We start from the raw sequence: 24,532 nt of genomic DNA on the forward strand, positions 1-24,532 counted from the left end.
CAGTTGTTTATTTACTTTTGAAAATACTGCCTGGTATTTTGATGCAGCGAAACTTTACTTGATCCAGTCTGAATATCTATATTGACTATCTATAGGAGTATAGTCCTGTGTATATAAAGATACTGTGTTATCCTATAGGAGTATACTACAGGAGAAAATGATAAAATTATCATTGTTTTGAAATGCAATTCACATTTAATTTTTTTTCCATTAATGTGCAGAGTAACTTTGTCTTGAAGAGGATAGAATATACGTTTTAGATTACTTATTAAAAGCAGAAAAAATGCATTTGAGAAGCCATTTTTTCTTTCTAGGAACTAATAACTTTCTTTCAACTAATAAATAAAATGACTACAACTAATGTGGTATCAGTGAGTACTTTTGTTATTGTGTTTAAGCAACCGAGTCCGAATCGGAGAGAGGACAGGCCTGTCAGCTTCTATCAACTTGGATCAAACCAACTTCAGCCTAATGTAGCATCCTTGGCAAGAGATGCAGCGAACATTGCTAAAGATAAGCAAAGAGGATTTATGCCAAGTATATTACAGAATGAAACATATGGAGCAATACTTGGTGGCAGTCCACCTCCCATTCAGCCTGCTGTACCTGTTACAAGTAGCGCACCTCCTCTACCTCCAAGGAATATTGGCAAAGGTACTGATGCCGGAAAATGTCATTGTATGTTAGAAGAATGGGATCATAACATTTTTTTTATTATTACATTTTTAGGTTTTCTTTTACAGTTATTTTGCAGAGGTAAGTATTAGAACAGTTTATTGATGACTTCATTTTATATACTGGAAGTGAATCTGCACGACCTGTTCTGAGTTTGATTTTCAGTATACCTATAAGAAAGTACACAACAGTGTTTGGGAAAACAATGCCCAGGTAACCTCAATAGAGTTAAGCAATTTATTAAAAGGAGGGCTGCAGTCAATTTAATTCAGGTTTTCTTTTCTTATACTCCATCTTTTCATACTTCTGTTTCTTGAAGATGTCATTGTCAGCGTTCAATTTAAACATACAATTTCAGTGACATTGGGCTGCTGTAGAAAATTGTTTAAGACCTGGGAGAATGGAGAGTGTGTGCAGAACATGAGAGATTTTAAATTTGCAAAGTTTTCTATTAGTAAATATGTGTTTCAAGGTTGTTGAAAGTGTAAGTGGTGTGATGTGGAGAACTGGATGATTTTAGAGGGAGAACTGGTAGCTGACTGAAAATGTAACTGCCGGTTACTGGTTATGCCCTGATCATCAGAAAAGTGTAAAATGTACATGTCTTGCACTGGTTCAGAAGGATTGTGTGCTTGCAAAATCTACCATTAAAGCTGATGCTGTGAACTTCATTCTTATCTTTGTATGTAATCTGTTTGGATCATATTAAAGAAGCGTAGAGAATTCTATAAAGGTCTTCTTTGAACAGTACATATTCGGTGTGTTTCATTGGTTTAATACCTTTACTAATCCAGCAGCTTTCATGGATGCTAAATTTATGTAAAGCTCAATTGAAGAAAAATGACTATATAGACATATGATTTTCTATGGTGCTATAATTCAGACTCTGTAAGAGGAGACAGGAGCAGGGAACGTTCTGGGCATACGTGAGTGGTTTCTGCCTTTGGGAGCACTGTGCAGAGGTCAGAATGCAAGACTCCATACACCAGTGATTGTGTCTGAGATGGCAAACTAAACATCTGTGTAATATGAAAAGTCAGTTATTGGTCTCACAGGAATGGCTGCAGCATAAAAATTGGATTGAAGTATGTTATTTGGGGGGCAGAAATACTGAGAACAATAGAACAGCATGATATTGGGTTACTTAAAAAGGGTGGCATGAGACTGGGGGAAGTTTAGCAGCATATAAAACTTAACCAAGGTGGGATTCCTTTCATCTAACATGTTTGCATGAAATCTAAGCTTAATATCTAGACACTTCTATTTTACTTCATGGAAATGAATGTTTCCCCCACTAAACAGGGAAGTTCACCCAAGGAGCTTGCATAGTCTGTTTAACTGTTAGATTCTATCTCTAAATTAGTAATACAATGGGATAGTTAAAAAGACTGTTTTACCCTTTGATATTATTTTAATCATGGCCAACCATACTATTTTACTCACTGTTTGCCCTTGATTAAATGACACTTTTCAAAGAGTGTCATTTTAATTTCATTCCCAACTCCAGACTTCTTGGCACCAGTATAGTGCGACTCATGCCAAGAAAGCATGCTGCCTGACTTAGGTTATTAGCTCATATTCTTTACTCTAGCAATGTATTAGCCTATTATTTTATATTCTTAGTTAAAAGCTATAATGGTATCATCAGTCTTAGCTTCTTGTTGATTGCTGATGTTGTGGATGTTATGCTTATGGTGTATTATTACTCCTTTATCCTCTTAGCTTTAGGCTGTTCTTCAAGTCTTCTGAGCCTTTTATGCTTTTGCCTGCAACCTAATATTTATTCATACCTTACTCTGTTTCATCTTTTCTTAATATGATGCTCATGTGCTGAGTAGGAAGAACTGGCATGATATGTGCAAAATACTGGCTTTATGAAGAAAACCTGTAGTGTGTTTTTATGAAATGGGGAGGCAGCTCTACAGCCTAATAATGGAGTCATTTAGGAGGCCCCAAAGAAGTCGTACTTTGTAACTGTTTCATGACTAGTTATTACAGCTTCTTGTTTGGGTGAAATGCAGAATTACAGTTTTATGTCAATTCCAAGTCAAAACTGATGTTTCACTTTGAGTGAGCAATGTCTGCTAATGCTTGTGCAAGAGTGAGGTCCTGTTCTTGCAGTACCTAAGAAGATTACAGCTATCAGTCAGTGATTAAAGAAGGTAGAAAGACTTGCCTTCGGTCTTCTTGTTGAGAAATTCCTGCTTTTTCAAGTGTTGAAATTTTTTAACGAGAAATTTTACTTAGGTAAAGTGTTAGCAAGACTTCACTCAGAAACTTCTATGTAATTTTTTACACTAGACTGATTTCTGCTCTGGCATTCCAGCAGGATGGCAGTGCTTCCTATTGCTGAAGATAGTGGTCTAGCTGCACCATTTTTAAAAGCACGGGTGTGAATATTAACACTTTGTGCTTAGGGTAAGCAATAATAATAATACAGTATTTTCCTCTCTTTTTAGTTCAGCCTTCAGTTCTTGGCAGTGGTATTCAGACAATTTCTTCATCTAATGCAATGTGGAAGACAAATTCTTTAGGAGTGGAAAGTATAAGCAGGCAGAGGTCTTCATCAGATCCACCAGCTATTCATCCCCCTGTGCCGCCATTGCGTGTAACATCTACAAGTATGTTTCCACTTTCCCCTGTTTTCCCTTCTGCTGTATCTAATCATAGTTGGCTTATTTTTCCATTTCCACGATTCATACTTCCTCTTTTGGTGACTGTAGCTTTGGCCTATCGTTCCCATCCAGTAACTTTGTATGCACTGTCTTCTCTGATGTTCCAGTGAGGACTGTATGGTGTAGTGCAGGGTCAACAGGAAATAGTATCTATTACTAGAGCTAAAGAGCTTTTCACTTTATATATATATATATAGTTTCAATGCTGCATTTCCCATTAGTTGTAAAGATGAGTGTTACATGTCGGCCTGGGGCTATGTCTCCACATTGTGCTTAATTCTTGCAGACCATAGGAATGCAAAAAGATGTTCTAATGCATTGGCAAGTGCTGTTGTGGTGGTTTCAAGAATTCAGTAGAAATTTTAATTAATTGCTAAACCTTATGTAAATTTAGTTAGATGTTAATTGTAACTGGATTTTAAGAAAAGACGTTCCTCTCAATAAAATTTCTCAGATACTATTCACTCAGTTACCTTTCCATAAAACATAAACTGAAGGCCTTGATTGAGCGAACAATATTAGCACTTTATTAAATATATTCTGACCTACTGTTTTCAAGAATATGACTGACTTTGGTAAGAGTTTTCTTTGCTTGTACGTTAATGCTTGAATGAATTGAAGTACTTGTGAGCTCTCTGACCTTGACTAGGTGAAACAAAAGGTAAACCTCTTTCCAAAGAGCTCCTCCTTCCAATGGAAGTATTGCTTTCTGTTTAAGTTATTGATTACATGTAGTAAAGCATTTTTCTTGGATGGGGGTAAATCCTGTAATAGGAAAACCTGCAATGAGAACCCAAGAAACAAAATGGTAAATAGAAATTTAATTCCATTTCACTGTCTAACTTTCTTCTATAGATGTGCTTTCTCCAGCACCACCGCCTCCAGTGGCAAAGACAGCCAGCATTATAGAAGCTTTGAACCAGCAATCTAAGCAGCAACCAGCTCCTCCACAAACCAAGCCAACCCCACCACCACTGCCCCCACAACCTCCTAGTAGAATTTCTCAAAGAAAGCCTATTCCTGGGTAACTGATGTCATTTTAGTATTTAATATACTTCATAATTATTAGTAACTTCTCATTTTTGTGGTATATAACATGCAAGTCATCTATAAAGCGTGCCCACTTTTGCCTGATGTGTTCTAGAGTATGGGAATGCACAGAAGGCAGACACTAAGGGAGCAGATTATAAGGATTCCCACAGTAAAAACAAGACTGCCTAGTGATTTAAGATTGTGTGACTTGCAGAATAGCTACAGAATGCTTAGCCATGAGGGAAATAAGAAGCCACAAAGAATAATCCATTTCTAATTCTTATCTGATAACAAAGAAGAGATAATGGGATCTTCTGTCTGATTGTGCCATTTATTGGTTGCATGCTTTGCATAGGTTCAGTTCCAATCAATATTTTCATTCATGGCAGTAGAAGAGAGACCTGGAACAGAAAATAACCATTTTAAAATTGGCAAGAAACAAAGTTAGGAGGAACAAGTGTACTGGAAAACAGGATTATATCCAAAGCAGCCTTGAGAAACTGGAATAGCAGACAAGGGAGAAGAGGGGAATCATTCAGTAAGCAGCACTTAGTGCTTAAGAACAATCAACTACAAAAATGAAGGATGGAGAACAGCAGAGTATGGTTAAGCAAAAGTCCTTAAGAGAAGAATCTGCAAGGACATAGTGAATCATAAATAAAAGTAAGTCAGACAACTCATGTTGTTGTGAAAGAGTCAAAGAGAAATAGTATTGTTTGATTATAGCCTGCAAACTGTAGGAATTAATCCTTCCAATTGACTCAACATCAGTAATGCTTCAGCTGGACTACTGTGTTCAGTTTTGAGCATTGCAGTAAAACAAAGATACAGAATAGTGAGGCAGAAACCAGGGGAGGTCAATAAGGTCATGAGAAGTCTAGAAAATATGACCTATGAGAAAAGTTTGGAAGAAATAAAATTCTCTTATGTTTTTTAAAAAAGAAATTGTAGCATAGATACATCTTCAAATATGTACGAAGTGTTGGATTATGCCATTCCATTTTACATCTCATGACAGCTGTAAAAAAGAAGACTTTTGTTTAAGTTGCGGCAAGAATAATTTAGTTAGACACTAGGGAAAGCTTTCCAAAAGTAAGAGTAGGGATGCACCATAGTAACTTGTCTGGGAAGTTTCTGGATTCTCTGACACTGAAAATTTGGCAGAGTACAGCCTATACAAACTTAAATAGTTATAACATACAGGGACATGTATGTGTATATGTGAGATAAATAACATACATTATTGATCCTTTGTGAATGAAAGAGGTAAACAAGCTTTGACCTTTGAGCTCCCTTTCTAGTCTTTTGATTGCATACAACGTACTAAGTAAAAGGGAGGAGCAACTTGCTGAAGCTTCCTGTAACGTACAGACGAATACAGATATATAATTTTAACACAGAATTTTAAAATAGCAATGAAAGGAACTTCAGAACTTAGGAAAAGAAAATCTCTACACAAATTGCAGTAATTGAACCTATATTATTCTTCTGCCTTAAATTTTTTAATTAAGTGCAACTTATGATTGGCATAATCAAAAATACAGGAGCAAAGTAGTATTTTTAAAAAGAAAATAGCTGTCACCAGAGTATACTGAAGACAGGAAGACATGAAGAATTTTATAATTTGGAAAATCACTCTGTATTGTTGCATTTCAAGTTCTTGTTTGTTTCTTAAATGGATGAATTTCTAACTTTTTGCACAGGACAGAGAAGTCATCTGGCTTAACTAACAAAGGGCAATCCAGAGGACTTGGATCTCTACAACAAACTGGTAATTGTGGTTTAGAGATTTATTTTATTGTAATTAAGCTATCATTATAACAGTCTAAGGGAGAGCGTAGGGGTTTTTTTATTTACCTTGCATATTTAAATACAGCCAGTACCAGCATTCTTGTTGTTTCTCTTCTTGATTGTGTAGGCCCTTATACCTCAAGCTCTTCTGCATGAACAGAGTTACAGGCCAATTAATGTAAATAATGGGGCCATGTAAAAAGAAACAGAATCACAGACTGGTTGAGGTTGAGAGGGACCTCTGGAGGTCACCTGGCCCAACCCCTCTGCTCAAGCAGGGTCACCCAGAGCCAGTTGCCCAGGACCATGTCTACATGGCTTTTGAATATCCCCAAGGATGGAGATTCCACAGCCTCCTTGGGCATGCTCTGCCAGGGCTGGGTCACCCTTAGAGTAACAAAGTGTTTCCTGATGTTCAGACAGCACCTCCTGTGTTTCAGTTTATGTTCATTGCCTCTGGGCCTGCTGTCCAGCTGGGTGGCCACCAGCATATATTGGTGCGTGGGCTTGTTCGTCCCCAGGTGCAGGACTTTGCACTTCCTTGCTCCAGATTTTCCCCTGGTCTCTGGGACCTCTGAAAACCAGTCTTGCTAGTAAAGGCTGAGGCAAAGAAGGCATTCAGTACCTCAGCCTTTTCCATGTCCTGTGTAACCAGATCCCCATCTCGTTCAGCAATGGGCCCACATTTTCCCTAATTTTCCTTTTGTTACCTATGTATTTACAGAAGCCCTTCTTGTTGTCTTTGACATCCCTTGCCAGATTCAATTCCAGTCGGGCTTTAGCTTTCCTAACCTCACCTAAACCCCACTCAAACAAAGGATGCATTATGAAAACTTTAGTTAGTTTACTGTCTTGTTTGCATGTGTCATAAAGAAGGTAACAGATACACATTTTAGAATAGAAAAATGTGTTTATAGTTTGAAAATCTAAAGCTCATATAGTGTCACTTTCAACTAAATTGCAAATCGATATTGTTCTTTTCATGGTAATGAAGAGAGTTCATTATTTGGAGTTCATTATTCATTCTGCACTTTTCGTTGTTCAAAGTAACTACTACTTTGGGACATTACAATAATGTAATCTCAATAAAGTGTCCAAACTAAAGTGTGTGTGGATTCTGTGGTGGTTATAGTAGAATTTCTCCTACCCAGTTTCCCCTTGCACTGTATATATTGTGTTCATTAGTTCTTACTGTGATTCTTTTTTATTCCCCCTTGACATAGCCAAGGAGAATTTGCTAATGACTATCTGCCATCTGTGTCAGGAGTCTCCTGTGAAGGATACAGCATCTTGATAATGATGGTCTCTACTAGGAAAGAAGGGTTTTAAAAGCAACGGTCTGTAGTGAGCGAATGGGGAAATGGGATATTTGGCTCCACTCTTATTTATTTTGTAGGCTTTTTTCTCTTTTAGCATATCTGCAGTATTAAAGGTCTTAGGTAATTGCCTTTGGGAAAAGAGACCTCTTTTGATAAGGAAAAGGATAGAAAAATTCTGTTCAGTTATTTAGAAAGATTATTTCATTTAAAAAATGAAATAATCATGGGCTATAAAATTATTTGTATGCTTTAAAGAATAATTAAGTTGGTTTCAATTTGTATCATCACTCTTACTTTTTTAAAGCATGCCTGAAATTTACTTGTTTTACTTACCTTAGCAGCAGGAGAGTCATCTTCTGTATGTGAAACCCCAGTAACACAAACTGGTTCTACAACAAATACTTTGGCACAGATTCAGCCACCAGCACCAATGCCAAGGAAATCACAAATAGTAAGTAGACAGTCTGGGTTTTGGTTTTATTAAATGTTCCACATTCTGTCAAACGCACTGCTGACATAATAGTGTATGCTCTTACGGAGAAAGTGTGAGAATCATGAAAAATACAAAGGCTGTATCCTGTGTTAAATATGTGCATGACTTCTACTAAGTATTTATGAAAAGTTTGCTTTTCTTGCATTTCCTATATGATAGTATGTGATTTAAAATTAAAACAAAACAACAAAAACCAAAGAGAAACCAAACAAAAGAAGTATGGATTCTTTGCCTGTGTCCAAATGTGACCAACACAATCCACAGAATGTATGGTTTGACTTATTGAAGGCAGATAAGCTTCATAAGTTAGTCACTTGTAGGTGAGCGTGGTGAGTGACTCACTTGTAGATCATATGCAGCTTTGTTCTTCAGTGAAGTAAATAATGAGGGAGCTTTTGCGCTTACTTTTATAATGGAAGTCCATATAGTTGTTCATATAGGTAGATCAAACAGCTTCAAAAAAGACTAGGAGGAGTCAAGCTCCAAAGAAAAGAAAGTGGTTCTTTGTGCAGTTGGTTCTCTTTGCATCTCTTTGTCATGCATTCATGGGGTGACAGGAGAGAAATCTCTTGGTAGGTACACAGAAACCACATCTGACTTGAGGCATCTCCAAACAGAAGGTAGTTTAAGAGTAAAGAGGAAGGCTGGAAGTATCAGGCTGAAAGTACTGTATATTCTTCTCCACCCTCCCCCAGCCTTACAGTGACTGTTAAAAAAGAGATACTGGATTTAGGTGGACTCTTGATCCGATTGTGTGGCCCTTTTTATACTCTTATTTATAATCTAGGACCACGAATGGTACCGCACATATTAGCGTCAATACCTGTATTCTTATATCGGTGTAGGTAAAGGGGTGTATTTCCAGATGTCACTTGAGCTGTACATTATGTGTAGTTCAGCTAGGTCTTTGGTCGTTGCTCTAATTTTACATTGCTCTCTTGTGTAATAGACATAAAATATCCATATGCTTGATTATGACAGTATTTCTCTGCAGTAAGCAAATCACAATATAGAGAGTCCGTACTTTCCGAGATGTTGTATCTGACTAGGTCTGGGCTGTTTCATGCTTTACATTCTGTGTAGGAGCATGCTTCAGTAGGTAAATAATAAAATGAGAGACAGGAGACGTGCTGTTCCTGGTTCTGCAATTTTCTTATTAATAGGCTGTAATGAAAAGACCTTCCTCCTTCAGTCCTCTGTCTCTCTCCCTTCATCCTTTTTTCCTTAACCATGCCTACTAAAATAGTAACTCTCTTGGACAGACTTCAGTGTGTTTGTGTGCATAGCCTTGCATGTTTGTCTTGAGCTCTTGGAACTCCTGTTAGCTGTTTCTCATCTGATAATGCTGAAAAGCCACAGAAACATCTGGAGTTCATCTTGCATTTAGTTGGGAGTATAAAATCTTCTGGTTTTTTGCCTCCCTCAATCTTGTTCAACCAAGTTACTGACTGTCTGCATCAAAATATCTTTCATGGTTTAGACCACAATAAAATTAAATGGTCTACGTAGTGTAAAATGGAATATCTATCCCTTTTGCTTACATGCACCATGGGAATTGCCATATTTACTTTGTGAAGCTATTGGACCCTGCTTGCAATTTCTGTTGTGTGTTCTGGGATTCAGGTGAGACCACTGGCTTCATCCTTTCAACACATCCATTGGTTCTGAAACAGCTGCTTACCTGGCTTTCTGTATAAATTAAAGTTGTATTAGTTTCTCTATCTTGTTCTCTCCTTTTTTGTTTTATAGGACAAGTTGCTTTGGTTATGAGTGAATGTGGGCTATCCTGGGTAGTTTCTAGGATCAGTCAGTGTCTCCACTGTTTAATATTAATTGCACATAATAAGAAGAACAAATCTAACTCTCCAGATGTCTCTAGGGTCAATTTTATGACTGAGAAAATCAGCTGGACAATTTCCTTCTGTCATAGGACAGAGAAGTATGGGAAACCTGGCTCAGGGAGTGTGTGCTACTTAACATGCTTTAGCTAAATCAATCTAGCTAAAGCATCTTAGCCGAGATTTAGTCAAGGGACTCTAAGCTAAAGAGCTTTGGCTAGATCAGTCTAGCTAAAGTACTTTGGCTGAATTGCTCCATTTAGCCTTATACTCCGGCCTTTTTTGCTACGCCTTTACCTTGCCAGAGAATCCAGAGGCCAGCCCAGATTTAGGAAATGATTGCAGAAGTGCTCCTTGAGTAAGGAAAAAAGAGGCCCAGGTGTACATACACATGTAGCCAGTGGTTTATCTCCTATACAGTGGATTTGTCTGATAGCACGTTTTTCAGGTGGAAATTCCTGATGTGTCTTTTTTTTTTTTTCCCCCCAATGTTTATTCTAGATTTTTTGAAATTATATTGTAGGTACATGGGAAACTTCCCTGGAAGATTTTAGTCTTCTGGGAATGGGCTCTATTTTAATTTCCTTGCCTTCCAAAGAACAAGAAATACCTGTAATTACTGCACTTTGAAGTTAGTAATTATATCACTGTTTTACTGATGTGGAGCTTTTCCCTCTTGACCTAAAAGGTGGTTGTGGTTCAAACTGTAACTTGACTGAGAGGGAGCATCTGGCAGAGTTGCTATGATGCAGTGCAAAGCTGCCGACTCACAGGGGTGTGCCCCACAGACAGAGCCTAAGGATATGTCTCGTCTGGGCAGGCCAGATTTTTCATACTAAAATGCAAATGGATGCTTACAGAGGAGCATAACAATCATGCTACCTCCCTCCTTCCCCATTCACATCCCTCTTTTTCTGCAGGGCATCCTGCTGTAACAAAACGGCACATTAAGAGGCTGTTGGGCAGTGCTGTCCACAGCAGAGGATTTTGCTGGTGAAGAAAAGTAGACTTGTCAATAGAGTCTCTTCTCCCCTTACAAGCTTCCTGCTCCATGGCTGACCTAACTAGAGACTGGGACCAGTCTCTGGGGGACTCCAGGGTGGTGAGGAGACCTTCTTTTCTTTATTCCATCTGGAGCCTCTGTCCCAAACACCCACTGCATTAACAGACATCTCTTGACCTAAATGGCACTTACAGCTCTGCTCTGGCATCTTAGGGTAGAAAGGAGAGATTTTTGCTGGCTATGGCTGGGCAAACTAGGGAAGAGGGTGGACTCAAGGTAGACAGCTTATGCTCTGCCTCCAGGTCCTGTGCCTCTTCACTCCTTGGGTGGAAACACTGTGTAGGTAGCATTACCGTTAGTCTGCAACAGAGAATGAGGAGGCTGAAAACAAATGCAGCAGCTGGCCGGGTTGCACCGAGAGAGGTGTGAGTTTAGCGTGGTGGATACTGTGATACCAGAGCAAAACAATTTTGGCATCGCATCAAATAGAACACAACTGGCATTGGAGTCCCACTGCAGTATTGCAACTCCTTACTAAACTTTCCTCTTGGAAGAATTGCCAAACCACTCCTGTGGCTTGGAGTCCTCATAGCACTACAGAGAAGCAGAGGATGTTTTGGAGGGTTTGTACACTGCCGAGATGGGTTTAGCAAATTAAGGAGGGGCATATCGGCAGGTGGCTCAGGCCTCTTTCTGATAATGTTGCTGCTGTTACACTTGCTGATCTTGATCACCCCATCTTCTGAATAAAATCGTACTCACTGAAGACAGGTTTGGATGAGCCAAAATGGAAGATTACTAAGGAAACCGGCCCACATTGGTGGCACAGTGGTTCTAAAAGGCTTTGGATGGTGCCAAATTCAGCCTGAAGCAAGAGCACCCAGCATAAAAGATGTAGCTGAACTCTAACCTGTTAAAAGTAACATTGGTAGCGGTTCTGAAGCTTTCTTTAGACCAACTCTAAGTCTATTCTGTCTCTTCTGTGCTATATTATTTACATTTACTTATTTTCATATTTCAGTCAAAAACTAAACCCAAGAGAGTAAAAGCGATTTACAACTGTGTAGCAGATAACCCAGATGAGCTAACTTTTTCAGAGGGAGATATTATTGTAGTTGATGGTGAAGAAGATCAGGAGTGGTGGGTGAGTATTTTGTGTTTTCTATCAACACACTTTGAAAGAAATAAATGAAATCTAGAGGTTGACACTGATTTCAGAAGATCCCCTGCTGGGTTTCCAAATAACAAGAAAAGTTTCATCTCATGGAAACTTGATTCCAGAAGTTTCTTTTGTTCAAAAAAATCAAACTTCAGACAAGTTTTTAGCTTTTCTCATTCAGAAAAAAAAAAATGAAATCTGATTAGTAGGGTTCCCAGTACTCAGGGGACACGATCTGTGTGATTCAGGAAATTCGTGGGAGGTGTCAGCAATTTAAGAATCTGCTAGTATTACAGATGCTGTGTGGTGGGCCTCAGAAGACAGCTTTGTATTGTCCTAATTCTTCAGCTGACTGAGATTGAGAAATGGTCTATTTGAGTTGGGAAACCATCTCAACTATTTACATTGCAGAGTCTCATCAGCTAAAGCAAAGTCTTGGGAAATTGTTATGCATGAAAACACTTGCCTTACTCTGTTAGCTAGCAAGGAATAGAACTTGAGATTGCATCTAAAGTGACAATAATGCTGTATAAACACAAATAGATTCATGTGAAATGCAAAACTGTTGAAGCTTGATCCATCTGTATACCTTTAGGTGATTGTTAAGAGGGGGAAGCAGAAGCAACGTAACAGAGGCAGAATATGGGCTGTTATGCCCATACTGCAGGGCATTACAGAATGCGCTGCAACGATGCAGCAGTGGTACTGCATTAAGAGATGTTGCTTTCAAAGACCTGGATAAAAGATTTGAATTTGAAAAAAAAATAGCTGAAAAACAAATGCACCCTGTAGGGCTGAGTTTTCCCATTCGCAAAAGAAAACCACCACTACTGCAGAAGAGATGTAGGGAGAGGCTTGTTGTACTACGGGCAGGAAGGTCACTGGGATTCATTTTGGTGATACTGAAATGCCATTTTTAACTTGAAAAATATCTGGACTCTTTCAGATTGGACATATTGATGGAGATCCCAGTCGGAAAGGAGCTTTCCCTGTATCATTTGTGCACTTTATTGTTGACTAAATTGCTACTGATAAGTGGAGACATTTCTCATTTCCAGCGGTCACAGAAATAAGTTTTGTTCTATTTCATTTCATCTACCTATCTACAGACACCTTGCCAGAACACTGCCCAAGTCCTAGGTACTGTAGCTTACTTTTTTATTGCCATCATTCTGATTTTGGGACTTTCAGAACTTTTTTCTATGTGAAAACTTCTCATGAGCAGCTTACACTTTAAAAAACCCCAACTCTTCCTGTATTTTTCAAGGTGAACTGAAAAGCTTTAACAATCAAAATCCATGTAAGTGTGTGAACATCACAACGTTATGAATGTTCTTTTCAATCAATTCACTGTAATTTTATTCTCCCTTTTGTAACATGACAATACCACAGTTCAGTGTTGCTTCCCCAGTCAGAGAAATTGTATGCATCTAACAGGGCAGTGAATTTATCCAATTCTCGATACCGTTTGAACTGTTGGAACCAAAACATGCAAGGTGCTGTGTATTTCTAAACTGGACTCATTCAGCATCTTGCCGTACTGGCTGTCGTCCAGGATATCAACACTTACAGAAGAAACGATTTTAATCGGGTATCTTTGGCCAGGTAAAAGTGAAAATGTATTTCAGTTTACCACAGGAGAAACGTCTTTCTTTCAGAATGGATGTAGATATTTGCTTAAAGTTATCTGAAATCTGTGTTAGTCGTTGGAACTTTCTAGTTCTAATTTTGTGAGCTTGAGACTGTTTCATTTTTCTATGCTGCACGTGTGTAGAACCTGTTTTTTGAATGTTCTTTATGTATGTTACATCCATTCTGGTCATTTAATGTGACTACTGCTGGTTAACTAAACTATGGCAATATTAACGAGTTACTACATTAACTCAAGGATATGAAAACTGCATTTCCTGAAATGTACTTAACTATGATGATGGATTGCAGAGCATTTCTTACACTCGTCTCATTATAGTGTTTAGACTTTGTTTTTAAATCCCTGGATTTTCTTAAATCATCCAGCAGTGTGTTCACAGAGAGAACATACTTGGTGGAACACTTAGATAATTATCCTTGGTCAGTAAGGTATCTGACACCTCACAAGTACACTATGTTATGTTCTGTTTTATAAAATTTGTGTGCCACTACCTTGCAAGCAAGGATAGTTTGCTAACTCACTCTGTATTTATGTAATAGACCCACATATATGGTAGCTACACTGTTGTTAAATTTGGTTTACTAATTTGTGAACAAAGGCTAGGCCATGGATAGTTCCCAGTTGGTTGATGGAATACAAAACACCAACACAAATCTGACGTCATTTTGATGTTTGTATATTGTGAAATTGTACCAAGTTTTGCTTATGCTACAGGAAACAACTGATGGCATAGGATAAGAAAAATCAATGTCTAGGTCACATTGGCTTTGATCACGTTTTGTGAATATTGTATCTCTAGATTTATCAAGAGAACTTTGAATTTCTGACAAATGGTGTTTAAATTGGCCATTTCATATTGAACGGAATGGAAAACAGGCCGCCGCCATATTTGCTTATTTGGAGAAAAATCACATTGCGTTAGTGCTGGAAGAGCAACACTGATCCTACCTTGTATCGCCTTTCCTAAATGGTACAGTTGGTTGAGAGCCTCTCAAATGCATGGGTACAACCAAGTATACACCTAACTTTCATTTCCTAGATGCTGTTGCTGCAGTATAAATGGGGAACAAACTGGAATGTTTCAAGATGTTTTTGCTGCAAGTTGAAGCAAATTAGTCCGTATTTTCAAAGTTCCCAGTAAAACGACAGAGTAATAGTTTAGCACTACAGTTTTATTCACTTACTGATACGTTCAGTTTGCAACACTATTTTGTATGTTTCTATCCCTGATAGAGTCTAGAGAGTAAATGGGCATATTATTTTGCACAGATCTCCTAATGTACAGTATTTTTAACACAGAATCTTATAGTTTATGTAACAACTCGTAAAGTTAAACAATGATGCAAATTTTCCTTGAGTTCTGCTAGAAGAGGAATACGCTTTAAAATGTCACAACCTTGTTCACTCATCACTTAGAAACTAGGAAACTTGTATTCTACAACTTAATAGCACTAACAGTGCCAGCAGATAAAATCTTGAGGACCAATAAAGAGCAGCTAAGCAAAATTTATCCCTAGATTTTCGATGTTCCTCAAAGTTTGCTCCTCTGGCAGAGTAAAAAGAAATTCTAGAGCCTGTAGATACCTATTTATAATATAAAATTAAGAATTTTAAGTCCAAAATTTTGGCATATTTCATACAACTTTTCAAATCTGATTAAAATAATGATTCAAAAAAGCTGTTAATAGACAGACTATTAGGTTGCTGTGTTAACTGTTTAAAAAGGAGCAAGTGACACTTAAAATGCAGCTTAGAATGCTATGAGATGTATAATATTCAATTCAGTTGTTTTTATTTTGTTTAGTTGCAGAGCAACTGTATATATTGTATAACCTAAAATCAACTCTTATTTTCAATGTCCTGGATGCAGTGATTTATAATTAGAGCATGATTAATAAATTTTACTCTTGTTAACCAGTCAAATGTCTGGAAAAATAAAACTACTTTTAAAATCACTTTGGCTACTTCTGTTACTCTGCCTTGCTTAGGCAATATTGCTCTTTTTAACATGTAAAATAAGAAATGCAAACAAGTAGCACTTCATCAAAAAAATTTACATCTTGTGGATTTTTAGTTGAACGTACAAACTGTGTAGATGGCACACCTAAGATCAAATTAGAGGTGTAAAGCACCAAATGACTACCTTTTATCTCTTTGCTCTTGTTGTTTTGCTCTAGTATCTAGCTTAAACAGAACTGAAGTCTATACTAACAAATTGTTTTCCAAACAAAGAGATAGAAGCAAGTATCAGTTTTATTTTACATTTCTGCAATATTGACATTAATATACAAAACATGATTTAGGAAAACAAATCGTGTTAAATATAAAATTCTGTATTGTGCTGGAAACTGAAGATGGAATAATTTCTTCAAGTCATGTTTGAGGGATGACAAAGTACCATGTGCAAGGTTGCACAGCTCTTTGCACAGCAAGTCTTTTCTAGGTTTGTGTGTACCTACAGCCAGGCTATGGTATCAGGAAGAAGCCCCATCTCCTCCCCACAGAAAGGCCTCTTGTGCTACACGGTCACGTGCTACTGAAGAAAATCAGGACTTCTCCGACATTAAAACTGAATCAAAGGCTGTAGATAACACTTTGCAAATAGCTTGTGCTTGCTCCTAAAAAAATGCAAACACACACATTAACACGTTCTGAAGAACTTCTAAACATCTCAAAACTCATTTAAAGCAGAATGTGACCTTTATCGTTCTTTTGGCAGACATGCAAAATGGAGTAGCACAAGTGAGATTTAATTTGATTTCTGTGGTCTGCAATGACATGTGGGAAGCTGTTTTAAATGAGCTCTTTTGAAACAAGTCAGAGTTGTTAGCTTTCATCATAGCATGACACTAGCATTCAGAAAGTCAGTTCATGTGTTCCTCCAGTGCTGCTAAGGGTGTGTGTCATATCATAGCATCTTGACAATAAAGTCTCCTACTCTTAAGAAGGGATCGCTTCCCTTGCTTATAAATATGAATGCATGCTCTGTTACCAGAACTGTTACTCGATCCCTCCCTGCTCTGTCCACTCTTAAGAGGTTTTTGTCTTTGAAAAAACAAACGGAGGATTGTCCTTAGCAGCTATGATTGCACTCTTTAGATTGCAAAGAGCTTCCTGGGGCGTATACATTCATTGGCAATTTTAGGGAATGTGGGTATTTTTCCTCAAAGCTGATCAAATGCAGTCAGCAGAGCTTTTCTCCCCTCCTCAGCCAGGACACATTTATACTCTTTTTTTAATTGAGCAATCCTCCTTCTGCCAAAAAGCCTTCATAAGGGCCTTTGGTTTTCGAATCTCTCTTTACAATCAAAATACTGATGCCTAAATTAAATACTGTAAACATAAACTCTTACCAAACTATTGCACTGATATACCCAGAGGCTGCATTCTTCAGAGGCTGCATCTGTTGTCTTCAAAGCCAGTAAACTTTTTCCTGCTCCCAGACCATCATCATAGCAGACCATCCGTACAATTAAATAGAGAGCATGCCTATGTAACACATCCTGAAACCACGTGGCAAATAAAAGTTACTCTGGAACAGTGCAACAGCTATTTCAGTTTTCCACCTGTTTTTGTTCTTTCTTTTACTTCAGATTTATTTACAGGAGAAAAATATTCCTGGGTAAAATTGTATGTTTTTAATTGAGAGTTTAGTCAGGATTTAAAAAACATAAGAGGTGGTTTAACACAAATTTAGCTTTAATTTTTGCTTCTATTTTAGAATTGCATTTGTACGTGGACTATATTCCTGGCCATGCTACAAAAGCACATGTTTGTTTCCCACCTATCCTCACTCAACCTCTGTCAGTAGGACAGGTGGTACGCTCTCCACCTCTGGCACAGAGGTAACTTAAAACAACTTTTTACTTCTCTCGTATTTCTCCAGACGATCCCCTGTCTCAGTTCTGAGAAGGGCACACAGGAGAAACTGTTCCCCGAAGAGGGTATGGAAGAGGTTAGTTGCTTTGGGGCGTGGGTAGCCATTTGGCTATAGCCAGGCCAGTTGTGGCCTGAGCCACAGCATGGGTCCTGACTCTTGCAGAGATCTACTCTGGGAGACTTCTACTCTCCACCGCAGTTGCAGGTTTCACCACAGTCACAACAGTTCTGATCTTGGCCATTCCAAAAAGGGATTGGTTGATGTTGTCCAGTACAAGGTCATTGCAGACCTCCCTACACAAAGCCTTTCTTCTCAAGCCATCCTACCCAACCGATGAATATTCATCTGGTTTATTTCAGTCATGCCACCTCTACGGTCTAAGACTTCAAGACAGCTCTTTTTCTATGTTCATAGCATCAAACACCTTGTCCCTATCAGTAGCTGAAGGATCTGAAGGAACATCCACTTCAACACAGAAGCTGTAAAAACAGACAGCGAGCTTGATGCCTGCTAGGAAACCCATGAGGGAGAGACCTTTACCAGAGCTCCTAAGATGATCCTTCCTGAAAAACATCTCCATCCCTGACATTCACTCGGCAATCGCTCACAATTATTCATACCATCACTAACTATCATACCACGCTGACAGCAGCTGAAGCTGACCGGGAGCCTCCTGGATCAGCCCTCCGGTCTCTGTATGAAAGATGCCAAGATTTCCCTCCAAATTACTTGTAACTTTTCAGAGTTATTTGCTTGGAACCTGCTACAGTGCTAATGTGCATGTGGATTATCACTAAAAGAGGGAAGATAGAATTCTTCAAAGTACATGATCCCTCTGTAAATTAACTTCCTCCCCTCCCTCCAGTATTTGGCTATGAGGGGTTTCTGCAGTTGGAAGAGGAATAAGATGGCGGATGGACAAACTGTGCCGTATGTGTATGTACATATATATAGTGTACAAATACACCCAAACAGAATGTGACGAAGGCCAAAGCCTCAGTGTGACTTCTATACATACTTCACCTTTGGTTTTTAGTGGCTGCATCCACAAACAATGGAAATGTGTCACTAAATTATGTATCTGTACGAAATAATTTCTCAAACATTGGCTGAAATCCATGATGAAAAATTTTGTATCCTGCAGTCAGTTCTCTTTTTGGCATCTGGAGTAAATAGCTGCCTATTCACCTGCAAAGGTATCTACAAATCACAGAACTCTCACTTTTTTATTCAGTCATAAAGACTGAATTCTTTGTACAAATGCAAAGAAAACCTTTCCATCTTGGAACTCTACACAAAGAGTTAGGTGGACTAACACGCTAAAGGACAAATTAAATGTCAACAGTGATACAGATGCAAAAAGCCAGAATTTGGGAAACAGAATGCAATGCAATAAAATGCCAGGGCAAGCTAGCTTAATCACAGAAGGCTTTATCAGCTTGTGCATGCTTTCAGCTTGAAGACAGAAGAATGATGAATAAAAGTCTTAAAATTACCTATTTGATCTTTATCAAAGTACAAAGAAATTTAAGTAATAGTGTAACCTACGTTCTCAATGAGAATTAAGGATTTAGGAGGACAGCAAAAACAGAACCCAAAAGAATTCAAAGTTTGAGTAACAACTACTCCACTTCCTCCCAGGCATTATAAAACAAGTGTTTTATTTTCTGAAGGGACCAAAGGAAACTTTCTTGCTCTCTTCAGAGTATTTAGCTTTTGAGCAGTGCTTTTCACTGTCCTCATACTCAAAGCTTTTATGAACAGGCATTGCTGGGTTGTTGATGGGTCATGACTTCATAAGGCCAAGTATTTATGGTATCTGGGGCTCTGAGGGCAACCAGAAGGAAACCACATGGCTGCAATACAAAGCTACACAAAGGCAACTGGAGGGCCCTGGGGAAGAGACCGGATTTTTATTTTTAGCAAAAAAGCTGCTTGAAGTGCGCTAAAGGAAAATAAACTACATGAAGGAAATGATGCAAACAAAAAATAGGCTTGATCAATAAAGTGGAATCATGAAGCTTTAATGCTGGAGTGAACTCAAACTCGTGGATTAGGAATGCAAGGCTGGAACTTTAAAGAGGATGACAACTCAGGTATTCTTGGAAAAAAATCCCATCCTTTATTTTTTCCTCTCCACAATAACATCAACAGGAATTGCATTACTAACTCAGGCTGAGGAACCTATAGTCTTGGCCACCACAGTGATGCTACTTTTCCACATGAGAGGATGGCAGGACAGCCACAGAGAAAGGAAGATGTGCCCCAAGAGCATAAAGGCTTGCTTGCCTTTTGTCTGGTGCTCTACCTCAAAAGGAATGGATTTTTGTCATAAATCCAAGCAATCCAACCAGGAAAATACAGAGAGCCCTGAGGAGATAGGGCATGAAGCAGTGCTGCTGCGAGAGCTTTTGTGGTTTTGTTTTACCTTTGCTTAAAGCCAGAAGTGACATTTTGGTCACACAGATCATCTATCAGAGTGATAAATGAAAGCACTTTGCAACTCTCACCAAAAAGACAGTTTGTTGTGAATCACTTACATACTGATCAGATGTTGAAACTTTAATGCCATATTTGGAAACTCCCATAATAAACTCCTCTTCACCTGGAACAAAAGGTAACTTTCCATCTTGCTTTGGAGGGAAACAAACAAAAGCCTTTAGTGCAGACAGAAGAACATAAACAACCAAGATACCTAATAGAAAATGTGTCTATGTATACATCAGTCCACTGGATCAGCAACATCACTAACTCTGCTCATATCTTCCTGCATGGAGCCTGCCTGCCACTCTTGCACTCATCCAGTCTCTTACCATTATGTGAAATATATTCAGGGGAGGTTCAGACTGGACATTAGGAAGCATTTCTTTACCAAGAGGGAGGTCAAACCCTGGAACAGGCTTCCTAGAGCGGTGGTTGAGGCCCCAAGCCTGTCAGTGTTTAAGAGGCATTTGGACAATGCCCTTAACAACATGCTTTTAACTTGTTGTCAGCCCTGAAATGGTCAGGCAGTTGGACTGCATGATCGTTGTGGGTCCCTTCCAACTGAAATAGTCTAGTCTAAATATTACGTGATTCCAGAAAGGAACTGATCATCTCGGGGGGAGTTTGGCCCTGTAGTCAAATCAAATGGGCTGAAATATAATGCATGCCCTGTCACGTTGCGCTGACCCTAGGTGATCTATGTTCCACACTGGCAGCAATTTTGCTATTTGGCTGTAAAAATAGTTTCAGCATATATTCAGATACTTGAAATTGTCAAGCTGCTGTAAGATAGACATTCTGTGCTTTTAAAGATACAAATGATCAGCTACCTAATGAGAACAACCAGTTACAGCTTTTAGTACAAAAATAAGTACAAGCAACCACAGTTTGGCAAGAATGACCCAAATATTATTCAGGTTCTTTGGTCACGGGTTCATAAGTGATTGTAAGCAGAAACTTGACATTTTCTTCTATGGGAAAACTTCTACAGTACTGAGGAAGTCTGGAGGATATATTCTTTCCCAGATACTAATCCTAACAGTGCTGAAGACAATATAACAACTTTCAGGTGGGCTACTGGTTCAGCAATGACTCATGAAAAGGGCCTTCACACTAAGCCTGCTTCTTCAGAACAGCTTTTTGGGTGCATCTTCTCCAGTTACTCAACAGGATGGAATTGAGTGTGACAGCTTTTGAGATTCATAGCTTAATGTTTTTTAAAGTAAACTACTTTATACTAGTAAGTCTAAAATTTACAAAGAAAGATGTCAGATCACATGATAACATAAAAGAAATACATCTAAGCTTAAGATGTTCTGACATTGTTGGTGTTGTCTTTTGTAACCCACTTACCTGTGCAACATCTATGTAATTTATCAAGTCCAATGGCCCTTCGAGACTTTTGCTCTCATTGTATTTCAATTTTTCAATGGCACCAACATATTTAACTCTGAATTCTGCACACGTATCAGAATTACTATTGCTTTGTCCTGCAACAAAATAAAACAGAGCAATTCTGAAGAATTACAGAACAGTAATGCTATTCTAATTGGTGTTAACAAGGCTAACTTACTACATTCGGTAATTTTTGCAGATTTTCATCAAACACTTAGCCTTATCACAGTATATTAACTCCTGTCTTTAATGAACTGTTCTGGGTTGATTCAGAACAGCCCTTGGTAAAGGCAACAGTTTCATATGAATCCATGATACAGCATTGTTTATACTAATTCAAATTTGTAGTTAACAACCTTGTATCAGAAAACTCAGAAAAGCTGGTTCTACTTTTCTACATATATTTGTTTTAAATGAACTATTTAGTGCAACAGTGATGGGCTGTTATCTGGTGAGCAAGAACAAGTAAAATCAAATCTTATTTCCATTATTTCAGTGCAAATGTAAAATTATAAAAGCAGGAAACATAGCTTCCAAAAAGTTATACCAGATTTACGCTGTGTAACAGACTGGTAACGCAACCAAGTTTTTCTTACTCAGACACTTTACTTCAAAAACAGTGACTTCATCCTGGATGAATCATTAATAATACTTTAGAAGCCTAGAACTATGCATGCATTAGTCAACAGGCTATCTATCAGATTGACTCACAATTATTAAAAATACATGTTTTAAGCTTTTCCATTTTCTGCTCTTTTATATGAACACGAATAAAGTTAATCCTGCTCCATACATATCTGCTCAAACTCTAATTACGTACCTGAACTTTTTGTGGAGTCTGTATCTAGACTAGCCACAGTACTAGACCTGGAAAGTCCCCCAAGACTGGAATCTACAGACTAAGAAAAAAATTAGTATCATGAGAAAGTTCCTGAGAACATATTAACACTTCACTTTCAGATGCCCTGCCTCAACTCTTTTTTTAAAATAAACTAGTGTTTATATTCTAATTACTTAAGCAGCACTGCAAAATGGGGAGAAAAAAACACCACCACCTATTTCTTTCCTGAAGTTATCTTTCTGCCTCAAAGTAGATCAGACCAATATAAATTCAATTGAGAAGTCCACAAGTATTTTGAAAGAAGGAGGAAATAAAAGAAAAAGAGAAAATGAACCTTAAGGTTATGTCCAGACTTTTCTGGTACTGCATCTTAACTTGAAGGAATTGACAACTACATGCTTGTCACCAATGCTTGAAATAACATAGCAGTGCAAGGGAAGTGAAACGGCACCTTGGAAAATCCAGAATATTCAACTGATCATTCCAAAACCTATCAGACAAAATGGACACATTATTCAAAATGAAGAATACTTTTTAGAGATACCGAGTAACCAACTAGTACTGAAGAATAAACTCATTCTTGGCACCTAGCATCAGGCACCTTCTTAAAGACATTTATCACTACAGAACATACGTACTACTTCCTCCTCCAAACCTTACTATGTGCTGCCAGAAACTCTTGTGTTCGAGGGGTTCACTATGGAAGCAATCGAGCATTCATCTCAGAATACAAAGGCTTTATAATGGATACGGCTTTTTTAACTCTCATAACACAATCTGAGGAATAGTAGAAGTAGAAACTTCTCCTTGTGGAACATGGCATTTTATGGAAATGACTTCCTAACATCAGTGCAAGTGAACCACTGAACTGTCAACGTGTAATAAACCAAAGTGCTTCCATAAACAGAGTATATACCAAATTCAGCTTACCTTGCTTTTAGTACTGATTTCACTGCTTTGTGAGCTGCTGCTGCTGTGTCGTTTTTTTCCTTTTCTAAACATTTTTTCATAATTGGATCAAGGAAGATCTTCTAGGTAGGAAAAATAAAAACTAAAGTTGTCATATCATCAAGGGAAGGAGTTCCTGGCAAACACCAGTATGACTGTGTCCAAAGTGGACAAATACTAGAAACTTGTGAAGGACTGAGAACGGAAGTAGGAATGTTCCTCTGGTGCTCTTCATGCGTGACTGGGCAAAGTCCCTCAAGCTGTCTGCCAAAACTTCCCTGTCCTTCTGCTTCATCAAAATTGCTGCAACCTAGTTTACAGACTGTTGCAAAGGTCGGTTTCTAATGCATATAAAGACATAGGTTTAGAAACAAGACAAAATTTAAAAATTATATTCCCATTTAAAAACATTAGATGATTTTTGTTTGTAACTACAATCTAAGTGCCCTACAAAGTGCATCCAAGGCAATCCCTGCTCCAAAGATTATGCTCCCATTAAAAAAACAAAACCAAACCAAAAAACCTCCAGAACCCCCCCGCCCAAAACCCAAAAAACCCTACTTCTGAAGAACTACTGATTGTAATACTGCTAGGAGCAGCCATTACTACTTAACACGTTCCTGAAAATTAAAGCAAGAAGCATGTTACATTTCCTGCCTTAGAACTGAGTTACTGAGGGTTCTGAGAGTATTCCAGAATCATTTTTCTTGTATCGACCCTACTATTTCAATTGCTTCACTTAACATTTGGCCAGCCACTGTCAAGAAGCAGGATGCTGGCTCCCAGTCAAGGCGTGCTGAAACCCTATTTAAGATGTACAAGGAGAAGCTTGGATCTGTGATGCACTGCTGGATTACAGTCTCCAGACTGCTGCTGTGTTTGTCATTAAGCAAACACTTGGTCCCTGACAGACCAAAAGCCACTCCCGGCAACAAGGTGCAGCAAGGAACCGTGGTACCCAGCACATACCCAGCACACCCACGTCCCTCTGGGCTCCTTCCAGCCACCCCCACGCGTCTAGCAGCCCCTCCTTCAGAGCAGCAGGGAGCTGCTAGAACACAAGCAAATTTGCCGATTCTGCCTGTAGTCTCTGAGAAAGGCACAACTTAATATACGCTACTTCACAAGCTTTTTTAATACAGTAGATGATTAAGGAGCTCTTCGGAGCTCCTTGCTTAGCAGACGCGCTTTCTGCGGTGCATCTGTTCCGCTGCGGATGCGGGCCGGGCCGCGTCCTGCCCCGGCCTCAGGCCTCCGGGTTCTGCGGCGGGGCGAGGCACGGAGAAGCCAGGCAGGGCAGCACCGCACCCCGCGTTTTGATTTTCTTCCTGTTTCTACCTCTAGCCCC

At 38.7% G+C, this 24,532-nt stretch overlaps 2 protein-coding genes across 5 annotated transcripts; one reads left to right on the forward strand and one right to left on the reverse strand.

The window, feature by feature from the left end:
- Positions 1-398: 398 nt before the first annotated feature.
- On the forward strand, positions 399-13,418 carry LOC104162046 (arf-GAP with SH3 domain, ANK repeat and PH domain-containing protein 2-like; the record flags this gene model as incomplete). Its single annotated transcript, XM_009700685.1, has 7 exons — positions 399-654; positions 3,135-3,296; positions 4,206-4,374; positions 6,086-6,153; positions 7,834-7,943; positions 11,848-11,970; positions 12,932-13,418. Coding segments are annotated over 7 exons (963 nt in total), but the record flags the coding sequence as incomplete, so codon positions are not given.
- A 2,452-nt stretch (positions 13,419-15,870) lies between these two features.
- On the reverse strand, positions 15,871-23,333 carry ITGB1BP1 (integrin beta 1 binding protein 1). 4 transcript variants are annotated; one of them, XM_009700684.1, is made up of 6 exons: positions 23,167-23,333; positions 22,216-22,294; positions 21,354-21,490; positions 20,057-20,121; positions 16,990-17,139; positions 15,871-16,254 (listed from the first exon to the last, which is right to left on the reverse strand). In XM_009700684.1, the coding sequence occupies exons 4-6, from the start codon at positions 20,102-20,104 to the stop codon at positions 16,183-16,185; spliced, it is 270 nt and encodes an 89-aa protein (XP_009698986.1). In that variant the 5' UTR covers positions 20,105-20,121; positions 21,354-21,490; positions 22,216-22,294; positions 23,167-23,333; the 3' UTR covers positions 15,871-16,182. The 4 variants fall into 4 exon arrangements, with proteins under 4 accessions (XP_009698986.1, XP_009698983.1, XP_009698982.1 ...); XM_009700681.1 differs by having other exon boundaries at positions 20,057-20,149; XM_009700680.1 differs by having other exon boundaries at positions 20,057-20,173.
- Between the last annotated feature and the right edge of the window lie 1,199 nt (positions 23,334-24,532).

The sequence above is a fragment of the Cariama cristata genome, unplaced genomic scaffold, assembly GCF_000690535.1.
Source record: "Cariama cristata isolate BGI_N322 unplaced genomic scaffold, ASM69053v1 scaffold6345, whole genome shotgun sequence".
Classification (NCBI taxonomy): Eukaryota; Metazoa; Chordata; class Aves; order Cariamiformes; family Cariamidae; genus Cariama; species Cariama cristata.